The 17,395-nt window shown below is 45.4% G+C and overlaps 1 protein-coding gene across 3 annotated transcripts in view; it reads right to left on the bottom strand.

Annotated features, from left to right (window-relative positions):
- Window positions 1–5,380: 5,380 nt before the first annotated feature.
- LOC111961843 (zinc finger FYVE domain-containing protein 16) overlaps window positions 5,381–17,395 on the bottom strand; it is a 41,939-nt gene continuing 29,924 nt past the window's right edge. Inside the window, exons 5-16 of one of the 3 annotated variants that reach the window (XM_023984422.2) lie at window positions 16,990–17,166; window positions 16,551–16,714; window positions 16,074–16,413; window positions 15,539–15,694; window positions 14,731–14,955; window positions 12,586–12,668; window positions 11,565–11,669; window positions 8,094–8,244; window positions 7,398–7,641; window positions 7,180–7,285; window positions 6,840–7,016; window positions 5,381–6,633 (exon numbers count right to left, since the gene is read on the bottom strand). In XM_023984422.2, coding sequence (XP_023840190.1) covers window positions 6,475–6,633; window positions 6,840–7,016; window positions 7,180–7,285; window positions 7,398–7,641; window positions 8,094–8,244; window positions 11,565–11,669; window positions 12,586–12,668; window positions 14,731–14,955; window positions 15,539–15,694; window positions 16,074–16,413; window positions 16,551–16,714; window positions 16,990–17,166 — 2,087 coding nt within the window. In that variant the 3' untranslated portion in view covers window positions 5,381–6,474. The remainder of the gene's footprint in view (window positions 6,634–6,839; window positions 7,017–7,179; window positions 7,286–7,397; window positions 7,642–8,093; window positions 8,245–11,564; window positions 11,670–12,585; window positions 12,669–14,730; window positions 14,956–15,538; window positions 15,695–16,073; window positions 16,414–16,550; window positions 16,715–16,989; window positions 17,167–17,395) is intronic. The other 2 variants (XM_023984423.2, XM_023984425.2) reach the window with 2 other exon arrangements.

The raw sequence follows: 17,395 nt of genomic DNA, 5'->3' as shown, positions 1-17,395 counted from the left end.
TCCTTGCTGTCCCCAGTCCACCTGGCCGTGCTGCTGCTCCAGTTTCAACAGTTCTGCCTGCGGCTATGGAACCCTGACCTGTTCACCGGACGTGCTACCTGTCCCAGACCTGCTGTTTTCAACTCTCTAGAGACAGCAGGAGTAGTAGAGATACTCTGAATGATCGGCTATGAAAAGCCAACTGACATTTACTCCTGAGGTGCTGACTTGCTGCACCCTTGACAACTACTGTGATTATTATTATTTGACCATGCTGGTCATTTATGAACATTTTAACATCTTGGCCATGTTCTGTTATAATCTCCACCCGGCACAGCCAGAAGAGGACTGGCCACCCCTCATAGCCTGGTTCCTCTCTAGGTTTCCTCTCTAGGTTTCCTAGGTTTTGGCCTTTCTAGGGAGTTTTTCCTAGCCACCGTGCTTCTACACCTGCATTGCTTGCTGTTTGGGGTTTTAGGCTGGGTTTCTGTACAGCACTTTGAGATATCAGCTGATGTAAGAAGGTCTATATAAATAAACTTGATTTGATTTGATATCACCCTTGTTGGTGCAGCTTGCCCAGAATGTTAGCTGTGCAAGTTGGTCAGACCCCAGAACTACAGCCACCACTGGCTACTTTGTCTCCTCACGGACAAACTCATGTCCTGGTCACCTCAAAGACTTTGAATAAACACTTAGTTTCAGTGGGGAGAAGAGGGGAAATGTTAGAGCTGTACATATACGCTACTAGAGTAGCTGACTGTTGTATTACAGGTTGCTTTCCTGTAACTTGGTTACGCTACTGTGTGCTTGTGTCGTGAAAGGCTTTTTACTATATATTGTGGAAATGCCCATTGTTTATTTGTTGTAAGTGTGTGAATGAGATTAAAAAATTAACACACGTTGAAAAACTAGTTGGCTTCGGCTATTAAAACACAACAGAGGCATATAGTGCACTCATAGTCCTAGTTATACCAAGAGCCTCATGAAACCTTAAAGACCTATAAACCTATAAAGACAGAATAACACAACACCAAATAAACGAGGGAAACCATATGCAGGAGACTGTGTTTCAGTGTAATCATGTTGGCCATATTGGATTCAGAATAACATTTTCACCAAAACAGTTATTGACATAACCCACTGGGCACACACTGGTTGAATCAACGTTGTTTCCACGTTACTTCAATTAAATTACGTTGAACCAATGTGGTATAGACATTGAATTGATATCTGTGCCCAATGGGAAGTGCTATACACAATTTTTTTTTAAAGTCTCTAATTTACAAGATTCATTCATATTTACAGGTGATTTAACCAGGTAGGCTAGTAGAGAATAAGTTCTTATTTACAACTGTGACCTGGCCAAGAATAAAGCAAAGCAGTTCGACACATACAACAACACAGAGTTACACATGGAATTAACAGACATACAGTCAATAATACAGTAGAAAAGTCTATATACAGTGTGTGCAAATTAGGTAAGATAAGGCCATGGTGGCGAAGTCATTACAATATACCAAATTAAACACTGGAGTGATTGATGTGCAGAGATACTGGGGTGCAAAGGAGCAAGATAAATAAATAAATACAGTATGGGGATGAGGTAGTTGGATGAGCTATTTACAGATGGGCTATGTACAGGTGCAGTGATCTGTGAGATGCTCTGACAGCTGGTGCTTGAAGCTAGTGAGGGAGATATGAGTCTCCAGCCTCAGTGATTTTTGCAGTTCGTTCCAGTCATTGGCAACAGAAAACTGGAAGGAAAGGCGGCCAAAGCAGGAATTGTCTTTGGGGGTGACTAGTGAGATTTACCTGCTGGAGCGCGTGCTGTGGGTGGGTGCTGCTATGGTGACCAGTGAGCAGAGATAAGGCGGGGCTTTACCTAGCAGAGACTTGTAGATGACCTGGAGCCAGTGGGTTTGGCGATGAGTATGAAGCGAGGGCCAGCCAATGAGAGCGTACAGGTCGCAATGGTGGGTAGTATATGGGGCTTTGGTGACAAACGGATGGCACTGTGATAGACTGCATCCAATGTGTTGAGTAGAGTGTTGGAGGCTATTTTGTAAATGACATCGCCGAAGTCGAAGATCGGTAGGATGGTCAGTTTTACGAGGGTATGTTTGGCAGCATGAGTGAAGGATGCTTTGTTGCAAAATTGGAAGCCAATTCTAGATATATTTTTGGATTGGAGATGCTTAATGTGAGTCTGGAAGGAGAGTTTACAGTCTAACCAGACACCTAGGTATTTGTAGTTGACCACATATTCTAAGTCAGAACCGTCCAGAGTAGTGATGCTGGTTGAGGAGCATGCATTTTGTTTTACTTGCATTTAAGAGCAGTTGGAGGCCACGGAAGGAGAGTTGTATGGCATTGAAGCTCGTCTGGAGGTTAGTTAACACAGTGTCCAAAGAAGGGCCAGAGGTATACAGAATGGTGTTGTCTGCGTAGAGGTGGATCAGAGAGTCACCAGCAGCAAGAGCGACATCATTGATGTATACAGAGAAGAGAGTCGGCCCGAGAATTGAACCCTGTGGCACCCCCATAGAGAATGCCAGAGGTCCAGACAACAGGCCCTCCGATTTGACACACTGAACACTATCAGAGAAGTAGTTGGTGAACCAGGCAAGGCAGTCATTTGAGAAACCAAGGCTGTTTAGTCTGCCGATAAGAATGTGGTGATTGACAGAGTTGAAAGCCTTGGGCAGGTCGATGAATACGGCTGCACAGTAATGTCTCTTATCGTTGGCGGTTATGAAATCATTTAGGACCTTGAGCGTGGCTGCTTTCCAATCTTTGGGAATCTCAGACGATACGAAAGAGAGGTTGAACAGGCTAGTAAATAGGGGTTGCAACAATTTCGGCATATAATTTTAGAAAGAGAGGGTCCAGATTGTCTAGCCCGGCTGATTTGTATGGGTCCAGATTTTGCAGCTCTTTCAGAACATCAGCGGCCTGCATTTGGGTGAAGGAGAAATGGGGCAGGCTTGGGCGAGTTGCTGTGGGGGGTGCCGGGCAGTTGACCGGGGTAGGGGTAGCCAGGTGGAAAGCACGGCCAGCCGTAGAAAAATGCTTATTGAAATTCTCAATTATAGTGGATTTATCGGTGGTGACAGTGTTTCCTAGCCTCAGTGCAGTAGGCAGCTGGGAGGAGGTGCTCTTATTCTCTATGGACTTTACAGTGTCCCACAACTTTTTTGAGTTTGTGCTACAGGATGCAAATTTCTGTTTGAAAAAGCTAGCCTTAGCTTTCCTAACTGGCTGTGTATATTGGTTCCTAACTTCCCTGAAAAGTTGCATATCACGGGGGCTATTCGATGCTAATTCAGTACGCCACAGGATATTTTTGTGCTGGTCAAGGGCAGTCCGGTCCGGAGTGAACCTAGCGCTATATCTGTTCCTGGTTAAATTTTTTTGGAATGGAGCATGCTTATTTAAGATGGTGAGGAAGGCATATTTTTTTTAATAACCAGGCATCCTCTACTGACGGGATGAGGTCAATATCATTCCAGGATACCTCTGCCAGGTCGATTAGAAAGGCCTGCTCGCTGAAGTGTTTTAGGGAGCGTTTGACAGTGATGAGGGGTGGTTGTTTGACCGCAGACCCATTACGGATGCAGGCAATGATCGCTGAGATCTTGGTTGAAAACAGCAGAGGTGTATTTGGAGGGCAAGTTGGTTAGGATGATATCTATGACGGTGCCTGTGTTTATGGATTTGGGGTTGTACCTGGTAGGTTCATTGATAATTAGTGTGAGATTGAGGGCATCAAGCTTAGATTGTAGGATGGCCGGGGTGTTAAGCATGTCCCAGTTTAGATCACCTAGCAGCACGAGCTCTGAAGATAGATGGTGGGCAATCAATTCACATATGGTGTCCAGGGCACTGCTGGGGTCAGAGGGTGGTCTATAGCAAGCAGCAACAGTGAGAGACTTGTTTCTGGAAAGGTGGATTTTTAAAGGTAGAAGCTCGAATTGTTTGGGTACAGACCTGGATAGTAAGACAGAACTCTGCAGGCTATATCTGCAGTAGATTGCAACTCCGCCCCCTTTGGCAGTTCTATCTTGGCGGAAAATGTTATAGTTAGGGATGGAAATCTCAGGGTTTTTGGTGGTCTTCCTAAGCCAGGATTCAGACACGGCTAAGACATCCGGGTTGGCAGAGTGTGCTAAAGCAGTGAATAAAACAAACTTAGAGAGGAGGCTTCTAATGTTAACATGCATGAAACCAAGGCTTTTACGGTTACAGAAGTCAACAAAGGAGAGCACCTGGGAAATAGGAGTGGAGCTAGGCACTGCAGGTCCTGGATTAACCTCTACATCACCAGAGGAACAGAGAAGGAGTAGGATAATGGTATGCTAAAGGCTATAAGAACTGGTCGTCTAGTACGTTCGGAACAGAGTGTAAAAGGAGCAGGTTTCTGGGCGCGATAGAATAGTTTTAACCTCCATCAGATGGTATTATGGCAGCCATCTTGGATTTTGGACTTCATATTAGATTTGAGGCTAAATCCAGGGTGCTCCACCCTAACCCAACCATAACCCTACCATTAACCATTTTACATTTCAACTTCAATGGGGTAGGGACCTCCCAAGGATGTTTTCGATTATAGCCGATTACTATAGCCACAACATCGAAAAACATGTATAACTAAGTATTTTGTAAGATAGGAACATACAGCAATGAATGAGTCGAACCCATGTTTGTATGCAGCTTTATTAACTCAATGATCTATATATATTTTTTTTTTTACATTGATTGCAAACTGATATGTGACATGTATTAATGTCAAAATACAATGCTAAACAGGCAAGCATAAACTTTATTTTATTTTTTTGCTACAAATTTGGGACGCTTGGGGTCGCCACTGCTTGTTACCTTCAGACGAGTCCCGTAGAGCAATACAGAGAACACCATCGTGTTTGAGAGTCTCCCTCTTCCATAGTGGGCAAACCGTTCGGACGTTACAGACGTTTTCGTGAGACTGATTTTTGGGATGTCTCATGGTCTGACAAACACCGCTGTAGCTCTGCCATCTTTCACCGCAGACGCAGAAGGCCGCCATAGGCGGATGCGGTGGAATGAGATATCAGATATCTCTAGTTTAAATTGAAGGATGTTGATGGGGATTTTTTGATGTTACTTATTATGTCGACTCTAGAGGGTTTTAAGAGAGCCACAACACAACAGGATGAGAAATGAAGATATGGTCAATGGTCAATCAACGTCAATCATATGCATCAATAGGAATTTATATAGATCAATGTTACATTAACACTCACCTTCATCAATAAGATTGGACCATATCAATAACATCAGTCAGTATCGGTGATATTGTTGAAGAATGTGTCTGGCTGGTTCAAGGCTTTCTAGGGCAGCTAATAACTCAGGCCAGACAAAATATGAAGGGAAGTTTTAATACTTTTACAGTGTTCCTCATCAGGGGAAACTCTTGACCATCGTTTTTTTCTGTTGCTCCTCAGGCCTTATTTGCACTACACCTGCTAAAGTGACTCAGCAAGCTAACGTCCTATCAAAAATACGAACATCGATTCCATTTAAGTAACGGTTCCAAAAAAAATAGTACTTTAAGCTTAAAAAAGTTTGATATAATTTCTATAGATTTGGACGAGACAGTGAGGGTTGTCAGAGAATTCCCCACATATAACACACAACTGGAGAGACCACTGGTCTGCTAAACAAGACTCTGCACTCTGCCGATGAAGAGAGAGGAAGTTCAAAACGCCATTCTAGAATTTCCTCATTCTAAAATAGCGTTCACATCCTCAAATAACAATTTATCTAGAAACCTCTACAAAGCACATCAGTGTCTCATGTCATGCTGCTCTTCACAAGCTTGGCATACAGCTGTCAATCAAGTAACTTCAATATAATTCATCATTGTTTTACCATGTGGTCATTCTAAATATACAGTAAATACATTGAAAGAAGAGTAGAGAAAAGAAAGCAGTTTGTTGACAGTGTCGGTTGGAAACATTCATCAAGGTGTTCCTTGGCTGGCTGACAGACAGATGCCAACAAGAAGTCAAGGCAGAGCAGGAAGAGATGAGAAAAGTCAGTTTCAGGAGAGTTGATTCTTTTTGGGATTGTTGTTGTTATTTGTGCTAAGTGTTTGGCCGCGTGGGTTAAAGCAGCATTCATAATGTTTCTCAGACTTAAAGCTATGTCACTGTTCCAGTTTCTCCACTGTCCATCCTGGAACAAAGGCCTACATCTCTATTCTCTAAGGCCTTCAGAGAGAGACTCTGTGGGAATGTCCTGCCATTGGCGGCGTGTGTCTTTAGTTCAGTTATTAGCCAAGCCTGATTGGCTGTTTGTGTACTCAGGTTCAGTCAGTTTGTCCAAGGTCCTCTGAGCTCCAGCCTCTTACTCTGAGAAAAGACATTCAGACTGTGTGTGTGTGTGTGTGTGTGTGTGTAATGGCACATACAGTGTTTAACATTTTTTGTGTTTCCATGTGCGAGACTGTGTGTGTTAGACAGTGTGTGTGATGTAGAAGATAAACTCCATGTCCATGGCTGTCTGTGGTACTCTGGCTGAACCTCCGTGGATGACGGGGATCAGAGCGCTGTCTAGCTCGTTCATATAGCGCTGGGGTAGGAGCCTGCCTCCTGAACCGGCCTGGTACTCCACCTGACACACACACACACACACACACACACACTTCAGTTAAGATCCTTAAGATCCTTACAGTTTTGTTTGGCTCCAGTGGGTCTCGTTTCTAGAATATTAAATCAACCAATCGATCAATCAAAAGTTTTTATAGCTCTGTTCACAGATACATTTGTCACAAAGTGATACCCATTCATAGCATTACAGTGTGTTAGTACATTAGTTACCATGTCAGTGTGTGTGGAGACTCTGAGGGCGAGGGAGTTGATGCCGCTGGCTGAGAGGACAGAGAGGTGAGGGGTCAGAGCACTACAGCTGGCCACAGCCATCTCCCTGTGGAACACATTGCAGGACGACAGCACTGCAGACAGGGACATGTCTGGAGTCTTCAGCCAGTAGAACACCTGGAGGGAGAGACAGACAGAAGGATGGCGTTCGACAGGTACAGACAGACAGGTTTGAGTGACTGAATGTGTGTGTTTACAACTGTGCGTTTCAGAGAGATGTGAATCAGAAGGTGAACAGAACTCCATGTCTGTATGTATGACCTGTGTGTTTGTGTCCTACCTCAGTACACCTGATGGTGCGTCCGTCCGACTCAAATTCTGTGTCCTGCTGCATCCTCACACTGTGGACCCCCTCCAGAGGTTTCCTGTCTACACCACTGGTCACACTACAGGTACATACACACATTAATTAATTAATTGACCAATCATGCACCAGGGAGAAGATCACCATTATGTGTATATGAGTCTGTACGTTTTAGTGTGTATCATATCCCTTACCCAGCGTTGACAGGGGAGCTCCAGTCAACCCAGCGGACGGTGACATTGTCCCGGAGCTCCCCTCCGTCAGCCTTGCCACAGGGGATGTGGAAGTCAGTCTGCCCCCTCAGGGCGGCACGCAGGGCCTCCATGGTCTCTGGGGGGATCTGAACCATCAGGCCGTCCTCCACGATGCTCGACTTGGCGATGAAGCCTGACGAGGCCTTCAGAGCCCCGTTGAACACCACGAAGCTGGCCCCCGTCACTATAGAATAACACAATAATACACTGGTTAGAATAACACAATATCATAGATAAAATTCCAGCAGATTTACCGATTTAGTTTGAATTCTGGTTTGGTACTGATAAAAGACAAGGACACAAATCAAGTATATTCTTTCATTTAATTACAAATAATATGTTTTAACAAACAGAAAGACAAGCAAGGACTACTTAATGTTTCAACTAGTCAAGACCACAACTCCAAAAGAAACACCTGCTTCATATCTGGGACGTATTCATTATCCACCAAATAGAAAAAAACACTGATTGAAACAGGGGTGGGCTACATATAGTTGTCCAATAAGAAACATTCTTTATCATTTTCTGTTGCAAACAATTTAGATTTTGCCCTAATGAACACAACCCTGGTTTCTGAAGCAAAAAAAACAAACAGTTTATTCTGACCTCTAGTGGGCAATCTGGGTTGTTACTGACCTGTGCGTGTCTTGCCAGGCTGGCTGTTGGCCTGGGTCTGATAGGTGCCCTCGTTGTTCTGGAAACAGACCAGGTGGGAGTCAGCCTCTGAGCTGAACCCGGCACCCACACTGATCACATGCTCGTTAGACGCATTCACAACCTTCAGCATCTAGAAAAAACGCACATATACACTACCGGTCAAAAGTTATAAAAACACTGTTATTCTACAATGTATAGGTGAAGACATCAAAGCTATGAAATAACAGACATGGAACCATGTAGTAAACAAAAAAGTGTTAAACAATTCAAAATATATTTTATATTTGAGATTCTTCAAATAGCCACCCTTTGCCTTGATATCAGCTTTGCAGACTCTTGGCATTCTCTCAACCAGCTTCACCTGGAATGCATTTCCACTAGTCTTGAAGAAGTTCCCACATATGCTGAGCACTTGTTGGCTGCTTTTCCTTAACTCTGCGGTCCCGACTCATCCCAAACCATCACAATTTGGTTGAGGTCGGGGGATTGTGGAGGCCAGGTCATCTATTGCAGCACTCCATTTAATATATATATATTTTTTTACATTTATTTTATCTTTATTTAACTAGGCAAGTCAGTTAAGAACAAATTCTTATTTTCAATGATGGCCTAGGAACAGTGGGTTAACTGCCTTGTTCAGGGGAAGAACAAAAGATTTTTACTTTGTCAGCTCTGGGATTCGATCTTGCAACCTTTCGGTTACTAGTCCAACGCTCTAACCACTAGGCTACCTGCCGCCATCGCTCTCCTTCTTGGTATAATAGCCCTTACACAACCTGGGTCAGTGTTGGGTCATTGTCCTGTTGAAAAACAAATGATAGTGGGACCAAGCTCAAACCAGATGGGATGGCGTATCGCTGCAGAATTCTGTGGAAGCCATACTGGTTAAGTGTGCCTTGAATTATAAATAAATCACAGACAGTGTCCCCAGCAAAGTACCCCCACACCATAACACCTCCTCCTCCATGCTTTACGGTGGGAAATACACATGTGGAAAACATCCGTCCACCCTCACCTCGTCTCACAAAGACACGGCAGTTGGAACCAAAAATCTCCAATTTGGACTCAAGATCAAAGGACACATTTCCACTGGTCTAATGATCATTGCTCGTGTTTCTTGTCCCAAGTAAGTCTCTTCTTCTTATTGGTGTCCTTTAGTAGTGGATTCTTTGCAGCAATTCGACCATGAAGGCCTGATTCACACAGTCGCCTCTGAACAGCTGATGTTGAGATGTGTCTGTTACTTGAACTCTGTGAAGCATTTATTTGGGCTTCAATTTCTGAGGCTGGTAACTCCAATGAACTTATCCTCTGCACCAGAGGTAACTGGGTCTTCCTTTCCTGTGGTGGTCCTCATAAGACCCAGTTTCATCATAGCGCTTGATGGTTTTTGCAACTGCACTTTAAGAAACTTTAAAAGTTCTTGACATTTTGACTGACCTTCATGTCTTAAAGTAATGATGGACTGTCATTTCTCTTTACTTATTTGAGCTGTTCTTGCCATAATATGGACTTCGTCTTTTACCAAATAGGGCTATCCTCTGAATACCCCCCCACTGTGTCACAACACAACTGATTGTCTCAAAAAGAAATTCCACAAATTAACTTTTAAGAAGGCACACCTGTTAATTGAAATGCATTCCAGGTGACTACCTCATGAAGCTGGTTGAGAGAATGCCAAGAGTGTGCAAAGCTGTCATCAAGGCAAAGGGTGGCTACTTGAAGAATCTAAAATATATTTATTTTGATTTGTTAAACACTTTTTTGGTTACTACATGATTCAATGTGTTATTCCATAGTTTTGATGTCTTCACTATTATTCTACAATGTAGAAAATAGTAAAAATAAGAAAAACCCTTAAATGAGTAGGTGTTCTAAAACCTTTCACCGGTAGTGTAGTTATACAGTAATGCACCAAAAAAAACACATGCACACCAGGGTTTCCGTTAAGAAAATTTGGCGGCGGACAAATGACAGGCAAGATTTAAAATCACCAGATGTATGAGAAAACTCCCAGAGCCATTTGCATTGGGTGCTTAACTGTGCTCAGAATGACAGACAGTACCAGCCCTCCTATTAGGCAGGAGGACCACTAGGGCGGCAGATTGACGAGGTTGGAATTTTCTGAGCTAAACTGAACAAGATGCACCTCCAACAACATATGTTGCCCCCTGATAAGCAGTACCCACTTTTCCAAAGATAGTCAGGTACGCAAAATATTTAGCTTGTCCAGGGTGCTATTGGAGAGACGCAGTGCTGCAGAGCTACACGTACACTGTCAAAGTCATCAAATATAAATCAAGGCAAGGCCATTGGCCTTCAAGAGATGCCCAATCTGCCAGGGCACCAAGGCCATCTGCTAGGGCACCAAGGCCATCTGCTAGGGCACCAAGGCCATCTGCTAGGGCACCAAGGCCATCTGCTAGGCATCAAGCCATCTCCAGGCCACCAAGGCCATCTGCTAGGTCACCAAGGCCATCACTAGGGCACCAAGGCCATCTGCTAGGGCACCAAGGCCATCTGCTAGGGCATCAAGGCCATCTGCCAGGGCACCAAGGCCATCTGGCTAGGGGCACCAATTGGCCATCTGCTAGGGCACCAAGGCAAACATCTGCTAGGGCACCAAGGCCATCTGCTAGGGCATCAAGGCCATCTGCCAGGGACCAAGGCCATCTGCTAGGGCACCAAGGCCATCTGCTAGGGCACCAAGGCCATCTGCTAGGGCACCAAGGCCATCTGCTAGGGCACCAAGGCCATTAACCAAAATAGCCAATTAAAATCGATTTGAAAACCAAAAAACCTGAGCTTTTCTGTTAAGAAAAACTTAAGTGTATGTTTTTAAAATGTACAGAACTTTTTATCAGACTTTTGATTACATATAGGCTAAACGCCAGCCATGTTGCACAAATATAATGTAGGATAATTAATATTAACGTCTGAAGGCTTGAACCTGACATACTCGAAGCACTGTTCGTTTAGATCGGAGAGAAAGGCCAGTGCCTGTTGCGCACCGCAACATCACCCTTCTGGCAATCTGAGTGGAGGCAGTCAGCTTTTCTGAAACTATTTAAACATAATTGTTTAAAACAATTATTGACATTCAAAACAGTAAACAATTGACATTCAAAACAGTATTTATCATGTTCTATCGGTTTTCTAAAGGCACAATCCTTGTCATATTCACAACCCTTGTCATATTCACAATCCTTGTCATATTCACAACCCTTGTCATATTCACAACCCTTGTCATATTCACAACCCTTGTCATATTCACAACCCCTGTCCTATTCACAACCCATGCTAGTTGTTGCATCTTTAGATCTTCCCTCTCAACATTTCTAAAATAGATGTTCATCTCTGTCACATAGGCTATGGAACCGCTCGCATCATGTGCGCTGTTTAGAATGGTGTTTTCCTGGGAACCCTGAGACACACACACATTGGTCTTACCTCAGGGAAGCTGCTCTTGGGAATGTCGATGTAGCTGTGGCCCATCTCCATGTGGATCCTCAGACCCCCCACCGCAGGCAGACTGTACTGGTAGTTCCTCAGGTCCTGTTGATGATCACAACACACACGTCACCGGTTTATTTTGGGGACATTAATAGTATGTGGCCTACACATCTCTTTAAAGTCATTATTGGACAGAAATTACACACTGTGTGTGTGTGTGTGTGAGTGAGTGTGTGAGTGAGTGAGTGAGTGAGTGAGTGAGTGAGTGAGTGAGTGAGTGAGTGAGTGAGTGAGAGACGTTCGTTCGTTCATGTGTTCTGAAGGCAGCAAACCTAACTACTGTACCACCTGAGACCACTAAAGGCTCCCCTCTCCTCCCGCCAGACAACAGCTGTCAGGGAACCAAACTACTGCAGTATGGTCTCCCATCGGAGACCTGATCTAGCTCTGTGTGTCATTTCTGTCCTCCGTCTCTAATTTGATTTTATTTATTTATTTCACCTTTATTTAACCAGGTAGGCCAGTTGAGAACAAGTTCTCATTTACAACTGCGACCTGGCCAAGATAAAGCAAAGCGACACAAACAACAACACAGAGTTACACGTGGAATAAACAAACATACAGTCAATAATACAATAGAAAAAGTCTATATACAGTGTGTGCTAATGAGGTAGGATAAGGGAGGTAAGGCAATAAATAGGCCATAGTGGTGAAATAATTACAATATAGCAATATTGGCTGGCCTCCTGCGGGAAAACACACTGCACAGCATACGGCTCAGTGATCATCACAGACGATCAGGGAGACGGGTCTTAACTCTGCTTTACATCAGGGCTAGAGACCTACATTTACTGCCTGGCTTCAGTGTGATGTGAATGGTTATTATCAATGTTTTAGAGTGATCAAATTGCTAAAAGAAAAGGAAATACTCTAAAATACATGAGATTTACAATACAAAACTCCAGCTACTGTATTCTTTATGTGTATGTGTGTGTGTGTGTGTGTTTTCAGTACTTACAGCCAACAGGTTCATGATGGTGTGTCCTGTCTCTCTGAACACAGTTTCTCTGAAGCGGACGCTGACCAGAGTGCTGGGGTACACTGCAAAAAAAAACTAAGGTAATTAGAATCAGGCTCCACATTCATCTAAACACTTGTTGTAACAATTTCATTATTATTTCACCATGTCATTACTGTAAGTTATGGGCGCGTGAGTAAAGTGAAAGCAGAGATGATCGCAGTAGTCTACAGCAGATATCTAGGTTTGAAATAGCTATCAAAACAGATTTGACTTTGAAAAGCAGTCAAAGTGAATAGCCTTCTAAAGCGAATTACCATGAACACTACATGACCAAATGTGGACACCTGGTTGTCGAACATCTCATTCCAAAATCATGGGCATTAATATGGAGTTGGTCCCCCTTTGCTGCTATAACAGCCTCCACTCTTCTGGGAAGGCTTTCCACTAGATGTTGGAACATTGCTGCGGGGACTTGCTTCCATTCAGCCACAAGAGCATTAGTGAGGTCGGGCACTGATGTTGGGTGATTAGGCCTGGCTCGCAGTCGGTGTTCCAATTCATCCCAAAGGTGTTTGATTGTGTTGAGGTCAGGGCTCTGTCAAGGCCAGTCAAGTTCTTCCACACAGATCTCGACAAACCATTTCTGTATGGACCTCGCTTTGTGCACGGGGGCATTGTCATGCTGAAATAGGAAAGGGCCTTCCCCAAACTGTTGCCACAGAGTTGAAATCACAGAATTGTCTAGAATGTTATTCTAAGCAGTAGCGTTAAGATTTCCCTTCACTGGAACTAAGGGGCCTAGCCCAAACCATGAAAAATAGCCCCAGACCATTATTCCTCCTCCACCAAACTTTACAGTTGGCACTATGCGTTGGGGCAGGTAGCGTTCTCCTGGCATCCACCAAACATAGATTCGTCCGTCGGACTGCCAGATGGTGAAGCGTGATTCATCACCTCAGAGAACGCGTTTCCACTGCTCCAGAGTCCAATGGCGGCGAGCTTTACACCACTCCAGCCGATGCTTGGTGATCTTAGGCTTGTGTACGGCTGCTCGGCCACGGAAACCCATTTCATGAAGCTCCCGGCGAACAGTTCTTCGGCTGACGTTGCTTCTTGTGCTGACGTTGCTTCCAGAGGCAGTTTGGAACTCGGTAGTGAGTGTTGCAACCGAGGACAGAGGATTTTTACACGCTACGCGCTTCAGGACTCGGCGGTCCCATTCTGTGAGCTTGTGTGGCCTACAACTTCGCGGCTGAGCCGCTGTTGCTCCTAGACGTTTCCACATCACCATAACAGCACTTACAGTTGACCGGGGAAGCTCGAGCAGGGCAGAAATTTGACCAACTGACTTGTTGGAAAGGTGGCATCCTATGACGGTGCCACGTTCAAATTCACTGAGCTCTTCGGGTAAGGCCATTCTACTGCCAATGTTTGTCTATGGAGATTGCATGGCTGTGTGCTCGATTTTATACACCTGTCAGCAACGGGTGTGGCTGAAATAGCCAAATCCACGAATTTGAAGGGGCGTCTTTTGTATATATAGTGTATATACTTTTGTATATATAGTGTACACTGAGTGTACAAAACATTAAGGAGACCTTCCTAATATTTAATTGCACCCCCCTTTTGCATTCACGACAGATTCAATTTGTCTGGGCATGAACTCTACAAGGTGTTGAAAGCGTTCTACAGGGATGCTGGCCCATGTTGACTCCAACATTTCTGTCAAGTTGGCTGGATGTCCTTTGGGTGGTGGACCATTCTTGTTACACACGGGAAACTGTTGAGCGTGAAAAACCCAGCAGCGCTGCAGTTCTTGACACAAACCAGTGCGCCTGGCACCTACTACCATACCCAGTTTAAACACACAAATATTTTGTCTTATCCATTCACCCTCTGAATGGCACACATACACAATCCATGTCTCAGTTGTCTCAAGGCTTAAAAATCCTTCTTTCACCTGTCTTCTCCCCTTCATCTACACTGATTGAAGTGGATTTAACAAGTGACATCAATAGCTTTCACCTGGATTCACCTGGTCAGTCTAAGTGTTGGAAAGAGCAGGTGTTCATAACGTTTTGTATACTCAAGTGTATTTATTCCCACTGAACTTAGACAGGCTAGTAACTGTTGGGGGCTCACCACTGTGTTCTGCTCCCAGCCGTAGCAGCAGTCTGAGGGGGAACACTTTGGCCCAGGGCACCTCCAGCCTCTGGATGAGCAGACCACAGAGGAAGGGCTGTGGGGGCAGACAGAGGCCCTCCAGGGGCTGGAAGGTAGGGGAGTAAAACAGCACGCCGCCGTGCTCCTTACTCCCCAGGAAACTACCTGTAAACGCCACGTTGCCCAGCTCCTCTACATACTTCCCTGGAGGAGAGGAGGGAGAGACACATAGTGGGCAGTGTGTGTGTGTGGCTTTCTAGGTGTCCTGGTAGATGGAGTGGCGTGGCAGAGTGTGTGTGTGTATGTGTGCGTGTGTGGGTGTCCTGGTATGTGTGTTACCTCTCTGTGCGTCCTGGTAGATGGAGTGGCGTGGCAGAGTGTGTGTGTGTATGTGTGCGTGTGTGGGTGTCCTGGTATGTGTGTTACCTCTCTGTGCGTCCTGGTAGATGGAGTGGCGTGGCAGAGTGTGTGTGTGTATGTGTGCGTGTGTCCTGGTATGTGTGTTACCTCTCTGTGCGTCCTGGTAGATGGAGAGGCGTGGCAGAGTGTGTGTGTGTGGGTGTCCTGGTATGTGTGTTACCTCTCTGTGCGTCCTGGTAGATGGAGTGGCGTGGCAGAGTGTGTGTGTGTATGTGTGCGTGTGTCCTGGTATGTGTGTTACCTCTCTGTGCGTCCTGGTAGATGGAGAGGCGTGGCAGAGTGTATGTGTGTTACCTCTCTGTGCGTCCTGGTAGATGGAGTGGCGTGGCAGAGTGTGTGTGTGTGGGTGTCCTGGTATGTGTGTTACCTCTCTGTGCGTCCTGGTAGATGGAGAGGTAGAGTGTGAACAGGTCTTTGGGCAGAGCCCTCTCCTCTGGCAGAACCTCCAGGATGAACACTATCTCCCTCTGTCCCACAGTCTGTAGACCACTGGAGCCCATACACCAGCACTTCCTACAGCAGTCTACAGCACAGTAGACATACACACAGTGAGGATACACAGACAAATACAGACACACATTGCCTGCAAAACACCTACGACCACAATCTGATAAAAATAACAGAGATACATACACACAGGATACACATTCGTTTTTAGAATGGGCCTAGGGGTACATCTCAATACTCTCTCCTTGTCAACTTTGCTTTAATAAGAACTGATCTGAAAGAATTGGACAGGTGAAAGCTAGCCCCCAGTAGGCATCGGCTAGGCTACATTGCTTCACTTGTCCCGTCTTTACAGATCAGTGCAGATGAAGGAAAGGATACAAGAGGAAGACACTTCACATTATTGAGATGTACCCCAGGTAGAATAGGAGGGTAGAGATGGGTGTTCAACTCACAGGTGACCAGTTTGACGTTGACCAGCAGGTTTGCGTTGAGGACAAAGGTCAAAGGTCGCGGCCCTCCCTCCTCCAATAGGAGAAGGATCTGGCAGGGGGCGGGGCGCTCCTCCACCAATAGATCCCCCCCTCCTTCCTCCTCTCCGGTGATGATGAGTAGAGGTGGCAAACCCTCCTCATCCTCTGGCAGCAGACTGGGGCTCCTCTCTACACAGCCCCCCATCCCACACAGCAGGCTGTAGTCCCAGGGTCCTGACACTGGGGGGCGCACCACCTCCACTAGGGACGACACACCACCCTCCGATACCGCTGCAGAGCCAGGGGACACTCTGCTGCCAGCCTGGAGGACACAGACGGATAAGAGATGGATGAATAGACGTATTAACATACAGAAAGAGAGATAAATGTATGTATGTGTCAAGGTTACATGTGTATGTGCACTTTATGTGTGTTTCTGTGTGGGGTCTAGCCACATACGTGTGTCTCAGTGATGCCTCTTACCGTAGGTGGGTCAGGTGTGACAGGGCTGGACTCCTGGGAGCCCCTCCTGCCGGTCACAGAGAGCCTGGTGGTGTTGGCCACCTCTCCATTGGGCAGAATGCCATCTGCAAACCACACACGCTTCTGCTCACGAGGACAACCTGACACATGCACCACACAGGGACAGGAACTTCTGTCACTTCCCCTTTCATTTCAACTGTTGTTTAGATTAGAGTGTCAAAATTAATATAAATGTGAAACAAACCGAAAATAAAACAAGAAATACAAAATCAGAAAAAAATACAATAAAATTTAATCATAACCAAACTGTGGCTGAATAAGCTATTCTATGGAGAGTAACAGGATGTTTACCGCTTTTGGGACTACGGTTACACAACTAGCGACTACAACGGCCCATGTAGGGTTGCATACGTACCATCGCTGCCAGGGTTTTTGAGCACGGAGACAGGCACCATGACGGTGGGCGGGGGGGAGTTGAGGGTGCCTGCAGCCCAGGCCTGCTGCAGGGGGGGGATGGTGCTGCAGTACTCTGACGGGACGTTGGGGTTGGGGCTCGGACCTGGCGGACTCCTCATACGCTCCAGCGCCTGGGCTAGAGGGGAGAGGGAGGGGAGAGACAGGTAGGTACAGTCGTGGCCATAAGTTTTGAGAATGACACAAATTTTCACAAAGTCTGCTGCCTCAGTTTGTATGATGGCAATTTGCATATACTCCAGAATGTTATGAAGAGTGAGGGCTGAAATGCAGTGGAAATGTTTTTGGGGGATTCAGTTCATTTTCATGGCAAAGAGGGACTTTGCAATTAATTGCAATTCATCTGA

Source organism: Salvelinus sp. IW2-2015, linkage group LG4q.1:29 (genome assembly GCF_002910315.2).
Source record: "Salvelinus sp. IW2-2015 linkage group LG4q.1:29, ASM291031v2, whole genome shotgun sequence".
NCBI lineage: Eukaryota > Metazoa > Chordata > Actinopteri > Salmoniformes > Salmonidae > Salvelinus > Salvelinus sp. IW2-2015.
The sequence above is the reverse complement of the archived record's forward strand: the minus strand, read 5'-3'. Positions and strand labels throughout refer to the sequence as shown.